Source organism: Lycium ferocissimum, chromosome 2 (genome assembly GCF_029784015.1).
Source record: "Lycium ferocissimum isolate CSIRO_LF1 chromosome 2, AGI_CSIRO_Lferr_CH_V1, whole genome shotgun sequence".
Taxonomy (NCBI): domain Eukaryota; kingdom Viridiplantae; phylum Streptophyta; class Magnoliopsida; order Solanales; family Solanaceae; genus Lycium; species Lycium ferocissimum.
The window spans coordinates 41,491,489-41,504,962 of record NC_081343.1 but is presented as its reverse complement, the minus strand read 5'-3'; the positions used below and the strand labels follow the sequence as shown (position 1 = coordinate 41,504,962).

General features: G+C 35.8%; 1 protein-coding gene and 1 pseudogene across 1 annotated transcript; both read left to right on the top strand.

The window, feature by feature from the left end:
- The first annotated feature begins 1,853 nt into the window (after nt 1-1,853).
- On the top strand, nt 1,854-3,543 carry LOC132037873 (UDP-glycosyltransferase 90A1-like). Its single transcript, XM_059428518.1, has one exon. The coding sequence runs from the start codon at nt 1,939-1,941 to the stop codon at nt 3,334-3,336; it is 1,398 nt and encodes a 465-aa protein (XP_059284501.1). The 5' UTR covers nt 1,854-1,938; the 3' UTR covers nt 3,337-3,543.
- Nucleotides 3,544-11,905: 8,362 nt separating this feature from the next.
- LOC132048056 (UDP-glycosyltransferase 90A1-like) lies at nt 11,906-13,273 on the top strand (annotated as a pseudogene).
- Nucleotides 13,274-13,474: the final 201 nt, after the last annotated feature.

Here is a 13,474-nt window from a genome sequence, read left to right as displayed (position 1 = left end):
TTGGCCCAAACCATAATAGTGTGAAACTTTTTTACATCACTAATTAAATCGGCTATTACTTTTACTATTTTTACGATTATCAATCAATAATTTTAATGCAAAATTATTTGTAACATTTAAATAAATTAGCTATGCAAATATATTTTACACTTGTCAGCAAATAAAACTATTAAAGTATAGTAAGATCATAAAAGGAAAGTTAAGGACGCAACCTAATACCAAATGAATAAGGCATCGAACTATCGAAGTGGCAGCTACTGCAAAAGAACTCTTCTTTAGTGAAAAAGGACCTCTCCATTTATTGCGTGCAAGTTAAATGAAAATGGACCTCTCCACTATCACATTTAAGAGATTTTTACTCATTAGATGTTAGTAAGAAATAAATACAAGGAATAACATATCTTTTCAAACATTATAAATATAGCAAATTTTGTAATAAATCTAGCATTTTGAAGGAAAAAAAGGATTCGATTCCGTTAAATGCGTTTTTACTGCATTTACTCTTTTCTATCTCTAAATAAACATTTACTCAAATATTTTAAATATTATGCAAGGAATAATATTTTAAAGATCCTCCCCTATTTAATGAGGTTGCACCACCAAGGGAATTTGTGATAAAAAAAAATTCTTTGAATATTTTTATGCTGGACAACTTTTTGTGAAAAATATATCTTTAACATTTTTCAACTATAATATATATTATTACTGTTTTATATGATGTAAATATTCCATTAATATAACACATATACTATTTATATGTATATTGTGCAAAATATATGAATTGTATATATACAATATAATACATTTAACTAAACTAAATATATATCATACATACTATTTAAATATGTGCAGTATATTTGATAATACCGCTAATATATGGTTTCTTGTATATACCTTTAAAATAGAAAATACATAAGCACCACTAACCAAATATAAAATATGTCAAAATAATGTGTAATATCCAAAGTTGAATTTTACAAAAATTGCTAATATAGGGAAAACAAAGACACTGGAAGGAAAGAAAAAGAAAAAGAGAATTTTGATAATATAAAAAGAATATAAGAAACAAATAGATTAGAAAGAAAGAAAATAATAATTATGAGACAGCTCCTAGAGCGTTCTTGAGGAATTAGTTGAGAAAATAGGGAGGTTTATTTATGTCAAATATCTATTATGGAATTCGTTGAGAGAAAAAAGGGGGATTGCTTTTGACTACTAAATGATATATTAACATTTAGGCTAAAAACATGTAAAGTCACTTTTAATGTTGTATAGTAACTGTCAAGTTCTCATTATTTAATTGAGTCGTACCAGGAACCATTTTTAGGTGATCGGAGAAATAGATTTTTGGCCATTTATAAATTTTTTTAGTTTTATATATTTTTATAAAAAAAAATATTTTTTTAAAGATAAAAAAAATACGTAAGAGATCGAAAAGATATTTTTAATTTTATCGAATTGTAAGAAATCAAGAGATTTTAATTTATATACAAAAGAATGGCATTCTTCTATATTTGAAAACAATGTATTGTACAAATTTTAGTGTATGACATGTTTAGAACATATATTTAAACGTCTTTTTAAAAAATAAAAATATCTGTATTAGTCAAGCACTATTACATAAAATGAGACAATTAGAGTATATTACCCCTCTTGTCTTAATTTATATAGAGTATCATACTTCTTTTTGTGTATATTCCAAAAAAATGTGACCTTTCTATAACTAAAAATAATTTAACTTAAAAAATTTTATTTTATCTGATAAAATGATTTATAATCACATACAAATGTTTAAAATTTATTTTAAACCATAAATCATAAAATGCTTTCTTTCTTAAGTAGTGTCTATTTAAATAGTGCAAGAGCGAACTTAACTTTGCGCACAACGATCCCAAAGTCTCAAACACATCAACCATCCTAGGAGAAGAGTGCAGAGAAATGGCTTCTCCTCCTACTACTTGTATCCATGTTGTTTTGTTTCCTTTCATGTCCAAAGGCCACACAATTCCTATCTTTGATCTTGCCCGCCTTCTTCTCAATCGCAACATTTCCATCACCATCTTCACTACACCTGTAAATCGTCCTTTTTTCTCCAAATCCCTTTCGGACACCAACATCAATATCATCGAAATCCCATTTCCTGAAAACATCGAAGGAATTCCACCAGGTGTTGAAAGTACTGATAAACTTCCATCCATGTCCCTTTTTCCACTCTTTGCCAACGCCACCAAGTTAATGCAACCCCATTTTGAACAAGCCTTAGAATCTCTTCTGCCAGTTACTTTTATGATCACTGATGGCTTTCTTGGCTGGACTTTAGACTCTGCAAACAAATTTGGGATACCTAGACTGGTCTATTACGGTATGAGCGCATATTCAGGGACCTTGTCGCGTTCAGTTATGCCAATTCTTCAGACACAATTGTCGGATGATGAGCTGTTTGAAGTTCCTGATTTCCCGTGGATTAAACTGACTAGGAATGACATTGATTTACACTTCAGAGACCCTGAGCCAAAGGGTCCCTTTTTCGATTTTACCATGGGGGCAGTCATATCGACTTCTAAAAGCTATGGTCTACTTGTTAACAGCTTTTACGAGCTCGAATCTGTTTATGTAGACTACAGTAACCGCATCTCTACTCCTAAATTATGGTGCGTTGGACCTTTTTGTGCGGTTCACGAGCCGCCAAAAGAACAACAGAAACGGTTAGACAAACCTTCATACATCAAATGGCTGGATGAAATGCTAGAACAGGGAAAATCAGTTTTGTACGTGGCATTCGGGACCCAAGCAGAGATATCTCCTGAACAATACAAGGAAATTACAATGGGATTGGAGAAATCTGAAGTTAACTTTTTGTGGGTAGTCAGGAAAAGTATAGATGAAGTCAATGACGGGTTCGAAAACAGAGTGAAAACCAGGGGACTAGTGGTTACAGAGTGGGTTGATCAAAGAGAAATCTTGAACCACGGGAGCGTTAAAGGTTTTCTAAGCCACTGTGGATGGAATTCAGTGATAGAGAGCATATGTGCAAAGGTGCCAATACTGGCATGGCCAATGATGGCAGAGCAACACCTAAATGCAAGAATGGTGGTGGAGGAAATCAAGATTGGGCTAAGAGTTGAGACGTGTGATGGATCAGTGAGAGGGTTCGTCAAGTGTGAAGGTTTGGAAAAGCCGATAAGGGAGTTGATGGAAGGAGAGAAAGGTAAAGAGGCAAGGAAGAAAGTGGAGGACATTGGAGAAGCGGCCATTAATGCAGTCAAAGAAGGTGGATCATCATGGAAAATGTTAAATGAGCTTATTCATGAATTAGCTGGAACAAGACAGGTTTGACTTTTGAGGGTATCATTTTTCTTGTGGGAGTACTGAGTAGGCTAGCTTTTGTTTAGAAATATATATTTATGGGCTCAATTACAGTATGTATCTAAAATGACGGTAAGGAAACACATAACTATGCCTTTCCCAGTTCACTAGTAAAAATAAGTCTCATTATTTTATGCGGTTCTTGTGTTACAAATTATGCTAGTGTTGTTATATGTTTCCAATTGTGTCGTTTTTCTGAAGAAAAAAAAAAATTGTTACATAAATCTCTAGACTCTAATGAAACAAAAGGGCCACAAGGAGTACATAAACCACTAGCTGCAATACAGTGGGCACACAGCTGGCTAAAAGAGCCACTGGTTTATCACTCTTAATTACTCCGAAGACATTTCTCTTCGGTGTACCTATAAATTGGACCCGGAACAAAAATGGCTTAAAAAATTTTTTTTGAACCAAAATACCCTAATAAAAAAAAATGTTATTAACGTCATTTTAATAAGATTTTTCAAGGTTTAAAGACTTAACCGTAATTACCGTTAAATACTTTAAATGGGGATAAAAAAAATGCTTATTAAAGGAGTTACCTACCTTTCTCCCTATAACGCAAAGATTTTTTGCGTTATCTTGAACATACAAAGAAAATACTGCGTTATACTCTTCAACATAAACGTCGTTCCCACCACCTGTCCCTCCAGGTGGTTTTTTAAAAAAAAAAACCGCCGATTTTAGGTTGGTAAAAAAGAGGTGGTCCCACTTCCAAAACGTCACTTTTAATTTTGTCCAGGAAAGTTTAGATTTCGGTATATTCGAGTCGGAAGACATTCTAAAAGCTCAAATTTTGGATAAAACGTAGAACTCGATTAAATAAGCTACAAAAAATGTTCGATTAAGGTTTTTTCTATGAACTTTGTTTATTATTTTGTTATATACATTATATTCTAAGCATGCTTAACATTTAATCCTTGCTATGTTTCAAAAAAAAAAAACAATTTTTTTTTGTTCTTTTTCGATAAGGCAGTGGCTTTTTGCCAGCGATTCTTTTTTTTTTTTTTTTGGTTTAATTCTATATTTGTTAAATGTTTATGAACTGTTAATTTGTTAAATGTTTATGAATTGTTAATTTGTTATATGTTTATGAGTTGTTAATTTGTTAATTATTTATGAATTGTTAATGAATTATTATTTTGTTAAATATTAATTATGAATTTATTAGTTGTTAAATATTGTTTATGAATTGAAAGAAATTGATTGGTAATGAATTATTATGTTGTTAACACTTTGATTGGATGATTGTTATGTATTATTTTGACATTTTTCGTATTGTATCATATTGTATAGACCAAATCAATTTATATAAAATAGGACTTTTCGTCGTTACGTAAAAATAATATTAAAGAATAATCAAAACAAACATTGTATTTAAATTAACAACATAATATAATACAATAGGTAACAACCATCCAGATAAGTTGTAAATGATTATGAATTGTTATTTATATAATTTTAAAAGCGTGAATATATATATGTTAAATAAAAAGATTATCTAAAAAAGAATAGTTAAAGTTCTTCTTTTCATAAATACATAAGTTAACGATAAAAATGTAAAGATTATCTAAAAAAGTAACAATCAAAAACAAACGTTGTATTTAAATTAACAACATAATATAATACAATAGGTAACAACCGTCAGATAAGATAAGTAAATGATTATGAATTGTTATCTATATAATTTTAAAAGCGTGAATATATATATGTTAAATAAAAAAATTATCAAAAAAGAATAGTTAAAGTACTTCTTTTCATAAATACATAAGTTAACGATAAAAATGTAAAGTATGTGGTCGACGAATATACTTTTTTAGTCTAATTTTATCGTAGCTGTGTTGGTTATTTGGTCAACTAAAAATATATCACATATTCAAAATAGAGTTCTAAACAAACGAATATTTAATTTCGATTCTCAAACTAATTAACTTAAGATGATTCTCAAAAAAGTCTTTGCCATCACATATGTGTCCTTACTATCACATATTAAATTTACTGCATATCCCATGTTAATTATTCACAAGATATAATACTACATAATTCACATATTCCCTACAAATTATTAATTAGTTAATATAATTTATCTTTCATTTCAAGAAATAATGACTAATTTAGTTTTGTACGAATTTGGACTCTTTTTTCATGGATAGAATGTTCCCCTGGGACCCGATGTTCCGGGCCCGATGCTGTACGCGTCCTCTCCGTTCACCGGGACCCTCTGATAGATCGATATTGTCTTTACAAGACAATCATAGATCGGACTTATTATGGGTCGGTACTATCGGGATATCTACCAGCTCGCCCCCGTAGGCCGGCAGAGCTTGGGCTCTTTTACGCGAGCACCCCTCACCCTCGCGTCTTGGAGATATTGTTTCGGGGCGGCATCTACCGTTGCGTGTCCGTTGGTCGAGTACGGCGTGATTGGGCGCTCGTCGGCGGCCATGGTTGAGCGGTGGAGGCGAAGACACGTCCATCTTTCGCACCGGTGAGGCCACGATTACACTTCGGGATGTGGAGGTCCTCTTTGGATTGCGGGTAGATGGAGAGCCATTATACACTCGTACGGCCCTCCCCGGGTCGGACGTGGGCGACGAGTTGACTAGGCTCACCCACTTCGTGCTGTTGCCCGGGGCCGGATTTCGATGACGAGTCGGGTTCGGATTAGTGCTCGCACTTTTTTGGAGGGTCTTGATCGGTTGATGACGGCACCCGTACAGGGACCGTTGATCGTCATGCCCGTTTGTATCCGCTATTATATTCGGGGGCATCTTGTTCCCGAATTCATCGGTGCCTTTGTCGCTTACGTTATTTGATTTTCTTGGAGCATCCGGACCGCCCGGGAGACTACAAGCTGGGGGGGAGGGACTCGTTTTGGCGTATCTTTACGGATACTCGTGCCGAGCGTCTATCGGAGTTGTCACGTATATGTGTGGATTTTTTACCGTTCTCCTAGGTAATATTTTAAGTATGCCTTCCTTTAATGTAGACAAAAACTTTTGAAAAGACGGCTTAAAAGTCGTATTTTCTAATATCGTACGATTATGGGCATGGGAGAGGATGTCGCCTTTTCGGCCGTACCTAGGCATCACCTCGACATTGACATGCCTTATGCGAGGATGTGGACGGCGGGTTTTGATCGGGATGTGGATACGCACCACGATTCTACCATTCCGGACCGGCTTGATCACGTGACGGACGATGCGGTAAAACAATTTAAATTTACATTAATAATTTAATTAAACGTCTTTTCGACTTGGTGATCAACGATTTGTATGTATATGTTATGCGCCTATTTATACGGACGCCGTACGCTATATTAGATGGTTTGCGGCCTCTTCCGCAGGTATGTGTCGGGGGTTTGGATGTCACGGTGTCCATTGATACACACGGACATCGTAGAGGAGCACATGCCCGAGCGTGTCTTACGACGGTTGGGCATACACGAAAGTATACCCCGACGTCCGTTATGACTCGACACCACTACCCGGCGGGACGATCGGCCGTTGATGATGATTTTACGGCTTTCATGGATGTTCGGCTCTCACCGTTGGGAGAACAAGTTCGGCACTTTAGCCGTGGTCGGCCATTTGACTCCCATTAAGCATTACATGCGCTGGTATCATCAGATCACACGCCGATTGATCGGCAACCCAGCTTTGCGTCCCCCTAGGGATGTAGGATACTCAGCACTCGCCGGGCAGTACGAGACATTGGTAAGTTTATCGTATTTAGATTTATTTAATCGCATTGAATGTTACGTTTTAAAAAAATAACTTTTTTTTTTTTCGTTGAACACAAATGCGGTGGTGGCCGTACGGCGTTTACGCATGTTGGGGGTTAGAGCATATGCCTTTTTTGGGCTTGCGGGGCTTGCGGCGGAGATGGTACGGATATCGGAGGATGGTATCCGGCGGGCGGGCGAGACGGGCGCGGGGGAGGGCCTATTCGGAGGAGGGCGACTATCGAGCGGCGCCGGGAGGAGAACCGGGTGCTCCCGGAAGGGCGGCCGTGGCGGCGAAGGGACGCCGCGTCTTTGCCGGGGGACGCCGTGCGCGTAGGCGGCGTGCGCCGCCGAGGACACGGTGGTGGAGGACACCATCGGTAGATGAGGGCGGATGAGACCGATCCCATTCCGGAGGGCGTTCACGGTCTAGTCCATCGCGGCCCGTTCCGGGCCGGTGGCGGCCCCTCACTCGGGGACTCACCTACGTTTACGGGCGCTCTTGCTTGCCGAGATACCGGGTCGTCATCACGGCCCGAGCCGTAATGCATACATGGAGGAGCGTGATAACGTTGATTGGGCGGCGTTACGCGCTTCATTGGGCGATGAGCGGCACGTGCGAGGAATTTAGAAGGAATCAGGATTCTTGACTTCGATGAGTTTTTGATCCCGGCTAGTATTTAAAATGCTTATTTGTTTTATTTATATATATATATATATATATATATATGTTACTCATTATTTAGTAATATTTTATATTTTAGGATTCGAGCGCGGCGGGTCTACCGCAGCCACCCACTCGGGCGTTTTTCATGGGTCCGTCGAGCCGGCGGTGTCTTCCCATATGACCACCGAGCCACGGAGTAAGCTTTTTATTAAAATTTCTTTTATTCAACGTAAGGTCAATATTTAATATATATATTTGATTATTTAAAGTACTTATTTTAAATATGTATGTTACTTATTATTTCGTTATTTTGATATTTTAGGATTCGGCGCCGGTGGGTCACGGGAGCGACCCATTCGGAGCATTCTCGTCGACTGTAGGGAGGAGGTGTCTTCTCGTGAGGACTGCGGCGCGTGTAAGTTTTTTACTTAAAACTACTTTTATTCAATATAAGGTAAATATTTATTTAATTTTTATAACCTTTACTTGGACTTCGAACGACATCTCGTCCGGGAGACTACCTCATATTCACCACCACACCCATCTGAGGAGCCTACACACCATCTCAGGAGCCTACTCAGGCGCCCGTTGACACACAGGTTTGATTAAATAAATAACGTTAATGTATTCAATATAAATAAAAAATGGTACTAACTATTATATACTTTTCAGGTTCATCCTTCGGCGCCTGAGGTGGTGACTCCAGACGAGGAAGTGGTTGAGTCTCCAGACCTAGCTCGGCCCGAGATTACGGCGTGCCGGCGGGAACGAGATCCCGAAGAAGCACGTTCTAGTCAAGGGCGCACGGGGGCTGGGGAAGAGGAGATGATCATGACTTGAAGCGTCCGGTTATTAAGAGGAAGAAGGACGATGGAGACGATGGCGAGGGCGGTGGGGATGGCATGAGCCTTAGGCCTAGGGATAGTCTCCGGCATATTACATGTGGGACCCATCCACGATAGTGTATATACAATTTATCGTAAATATTATATATTTTTTGCATATTTATACATATTATCTTAGTTTTTATTATTGTTTATAGTTTCACATCCTAAATTGATAAAAAAAAAAAAAAAAAAAAAAAGGTGACACGTTCGAAATAAAGTTAAGCATTAATTTAAAAATAAGACGAAACCCTAAAAGATAAATAACGTAAAGCTAATGACTACAAGTCTTCAAACAAAAAAGGACTTCGAGCACTTTTCAACCACTAAAACGACAATCCAAAGTATTGCGTATTCTTTATGTATTGAGCCTATCTTATTAATTGTACAAATATAAGTAGGGTTCTATATAAAATATTGAAGTTTCGGTGTATCAAAGCATGATTAATATACGGTTAAACTACGTAAAAAGGAGTGAAATGGAAAATGGCGGACTACTATAGCGCAGTAAAATAATGCGCTATAGGTAAAACCCAACTATCTATAGCGCAGTAAAATACTGCGTTATGGGAGAAGACAACTCCTTTATCCGCGCTAAAACACTTAACGATGCCGTTACGGTTAAGTCTTTAGTGCGATAAAATCGCGCTAAAGATACTTTGGTAACATTTTTTTTTATTGGGGTATTTTGGTTCAAATTTTTTTTTTAAGGTATTTTTGTTCCGGACTCCTATAAATTCAGCCCAATACAGTGGGCACACAGCTGGCTAAAAGAGCCACTGGTTTATCACTCTTAATTACTCCAAAGACATTTCTCTTCGGTGTACCTATAAATTCAGCCTTAACCACAAACTCCAAGCATCAACTTCAAAGCCAACAAATCCACCAAGCATTAAGGAGCAGCAAAACAATCAAAGGATTCATTCGCCAAAAACCAAAAAACAGAATCATTTAAAATTATTTATCTAGATAAATTAAAATGAACCTTAATACTGCGTTCTTCGTAATTTGACACTCGAAGCATTTTAAAAAAATTGGCCTAGCACAATCTATATTTCAAAATACTAGAAAGACCACTTATCAATTGAATTGCTCAGACACAAACTACTTCTTTCTAGAAATACTTACTATCTGAAAAGCTAATTTGACAAAATGCTTCTCAAAATAAACAGTTTTTAGATACTTGGACAAACAGGCTCTTAAATTGCACATTATGTTCAATTGAATATAGCAATAAATTAAGAGTCAATCCCACTTTACCTCCCCTAACATTTATGGGTTGAGAAACAATATCCTTGCACATATTGAATGAGAATGGTAACCCTCTTATGTAATATTTTCCGGTGAGAATTTTTTTTGTTGAGTAAAGTTCTTTTTTTTCTTCTTTTCTTTCTAGAATTAAATTACAAAAATATATAACTCTTACTATTGGCCTATTCACCCATTCCATTGAATATAATGTACTTATCTTTTAGGATATATAACAACTACTTGAAATAATTTGTTAATAAATTTCAAGTTATGTGACATTTGTTTTATCAATAATTTTTCATACTATATGTTAATAACAAATGTTGTATCAAAAATCTTTATTCCCTAATTTTAATTGGTTGGATATAATTGGTGTTTAAAGTTTTAGAGTTTTTGAAAAAAGATTGTATGAGCTAAATTTTGAAAAATTGTTGGTTTTCTCTTCAAGAGCTAAGCTATTTAGGACATCTTTCAAACCATTCAATACTTCTATTTAGGACATATATAAATCTCATTCAACGTGTGCGTTTTATGCTAAATTACAAATTTTGGTAAAATTCTATTCTCCGTCCCAATTGATATGAAAACTTTGACTAGACACAGAGTTTTAAAAACAATTATAATTTGTGGTCTAAAATAAATTATAAAATATCTGTATGACTATAAATCATCTTATTAATAGTGAAATGAAAATTTTAAACTTAAATTACTCCCTCCGGTTCAAAACAAGTGTTCACTTAGCCTTTAGCTACCCTTTAAAAAAATACTAACTCCTAGCTTGAAATTTATTAACAAAGAATTCCAAGTAGTGTAATTTCATAAAATATGAGTACATTATTTTCAACGGAATAGGTGAATGGTACAATAATAAGATTTATATATTTTTGTAATTTAATTCTAGAAAGAAAAAAAAAGACCTTTATCTCACCAGAAAATATTACATAAGGGAGTTATCATTCCCATTCAATATGTGGAGGGGTTATCGTTTCTCAACCCTTAAATGTTAGGGAGGTAAAGTGGGATTTACTCATAAATTAAGAACCAGGATTTATGCTTTTTTCGATTAATAAAGAGTGAAACTGCATACGTATCTAGTTACTCTCGAAAAGTAAAGTAACTACGTGTAATTTTAAATAGGGATAGTTTCAGCGATCTTCACTCAAATTGACTTCGTAACACTAACCTCTCTCATGGTTTACAATAACCTTTCTTATTTTAATGTATTTGAAACAGTTCTTTTAACATATTTATCATTAACGTAAAAAAAAACTGACTAGTTTGCCCCTTGTAATATACTCTTTTTTAATTAGTTTTATAAATTTATTTAAGAAAGGAAACATTTCCATCACCTGTTACTTGAAATGGAGGAAGCCAAAAAAAAAAAAAAAAAATTGGAGGAAGCAAAATTCATGTAAAATCAAAAGTCAAAATGCATAAAATCAGACCAACACATGAAATGCGTTGTTCACACACTCAATGGAATAGCTTTTGGAATAGCTTTTTCCATGACATGCGCTATCACAGTCAGTATGATTGAAATTTATATGATCTTTTAAAAATAAAGTTGTTATGGCTTTTTACAGCCATTTGAGGTCCTTGCTGGTTGACCATAGCTTATAAATTGTGAACAGCATAGCTATGTTGATATGGAGAAGCACATTGCGATATCGGAGCCCCTTTGTGAAGTTCAACATGATTTAGGGCAAATAAGCAAGATAACAATTTTTTTTGTTTGCAAAATAACATTCTAGGGATGAAAAGGAATATTCTTTTGTTAAACATAGCACAAAATTAACTAATATAAGATTATATTGGAAAGGTCAATTTAGCCAAGTTATAATATTTGCATTAACAATAAATAGATCAAAATAAATGTTACTAAAAATAAAATAGAGAGGTAGACGTAATATTATACACGTATTCTAATGAATTTAAACCGAGGGAAGGTTTCTAAAATTATGCCTTTTAAATATTGCATAAAAGTCCATTGGGGTTGGTTATAGTTTGAAAATTTAGCTGATAGCTCAATTAAGCATTTGGCTGGAACCATTGAAGATGACAATCCAAGCGTCGCCATATGTCCTACTCCATTAAATTCTCCCTGTTGTCATGTAAGATAAATAGTCTTATATTGATTGGCCAAATACTAGCCATTTATTGATTGTTGTATTCAGTATAATTATGAGTGATTTAGGAATCAAACATCAAGAAATGGCTTCTCTTCTTTCTAATAATACTCATGTTGTTTTGTTCCCTTTCATGTCCAAAGGCCATATTATTCCTATCTTCAACCTTGCTCGCCTCTTACTTAATCGCAACATTTCCATCACCATCTTCACCACTCCTACAAATCGTCATTTTTTCTCCGATTCCCTTTCGGATACCAACATCAATATCATCGACATCTCTTTTCCACAAAACATCCATTCCATTTCCATCAGGTGTCGAGAACACTGATAAACTTCCATCCATGTCCCTTTTTCCACCCTTTGCCAGCGCCACCAAGTTGATGAAACCGTATTTAAAACAAGCCTTAGAATCTATTCTACCAGTTACTTTTATGATCACTGATGGCTTTCTTGGCTGGACTTTAGACTCAGCAAACAAATTTGGTATCCCAAGACTCGTTTATTACGGCACGAGCTCATTTTCATCAGCTTTGTCGCTTCAGCTATGCTAATTCTTGGGACAGAAGTGTCGCATAATGAGCTGTTTGAAGTTCCTGATTTCCCGTGGATTAAACTGACTAGGAATGACTTTGGTTTACCCTTCAGAGAGTGTGAACCCATGGGTTCCCTTTTCGATTTTAGCATGGAAACGACCTCTAAAATCTATGGTCTAATTGTGAACAGCTTTTACGAGCTTGAACGCAGACTACTATAACCGCATGCATCGCTAGTCCTAAATCATGGTGTGTTGGACCTTTTTGTAGGGTTCACGTGCCACCAAAAGGACAAAAAGAGAAGTTAAAAAAACCTTTGTACATCAAATGGCTTTGATGGAATGCTACAACAGGGGAAATCGGTTTTGTACGTGGCATTCCGGACTCAAGTAGAGATATACAAGTAAATTACAGTTGGTGTTGAAATCCACAATCGTGTGGATTAAAACCTCGATTAGATTCAACTACTCAAAAATGGAGGTTCAATCTCCGACCTCCATGAAAGTACTTTGAGCTTTGCATATGGAAGAAGAAGAAAGAGACTTGAATTGGGGTGTTGACACCTAATTTTTGACGTCTAATAATTTATTTTAATTACCCAGAGTCCTTGAATTGGGGTATGGTCAGGTAAACCGTCTGATTACTCGTACTTAAGAATCTTTGGATGTCCCGCATATTATCATGTAAGTGATGGAGAACTAGAACCTAGAGCTCGAAAAGGTTTATTAATGGTATATCTTTGAAGGGCTAAAGTGATATAGAATATGGATTTTAGATCCTCTTAAGTTTGTAATCAGTAGAGATTGATGAGTTATGATACGTTGTAGTTTTGATGATTTGACAAACACACCGAGGACCAGGTCCTTGATCAGGTCCCCTGGGCACTATACGAAACATGACAGCGGGTAAAGCTGCTGCAC

Excerpts from the sequence above, each read along its gene's own strand:
- LOC132037873 (XM_059428518.1), top strand. The coding sequence starts at position 1,939 with ATGGCTTCTCCTCCTACTACTTGTATCCATGTTGTTTTGTTTCCTTTC.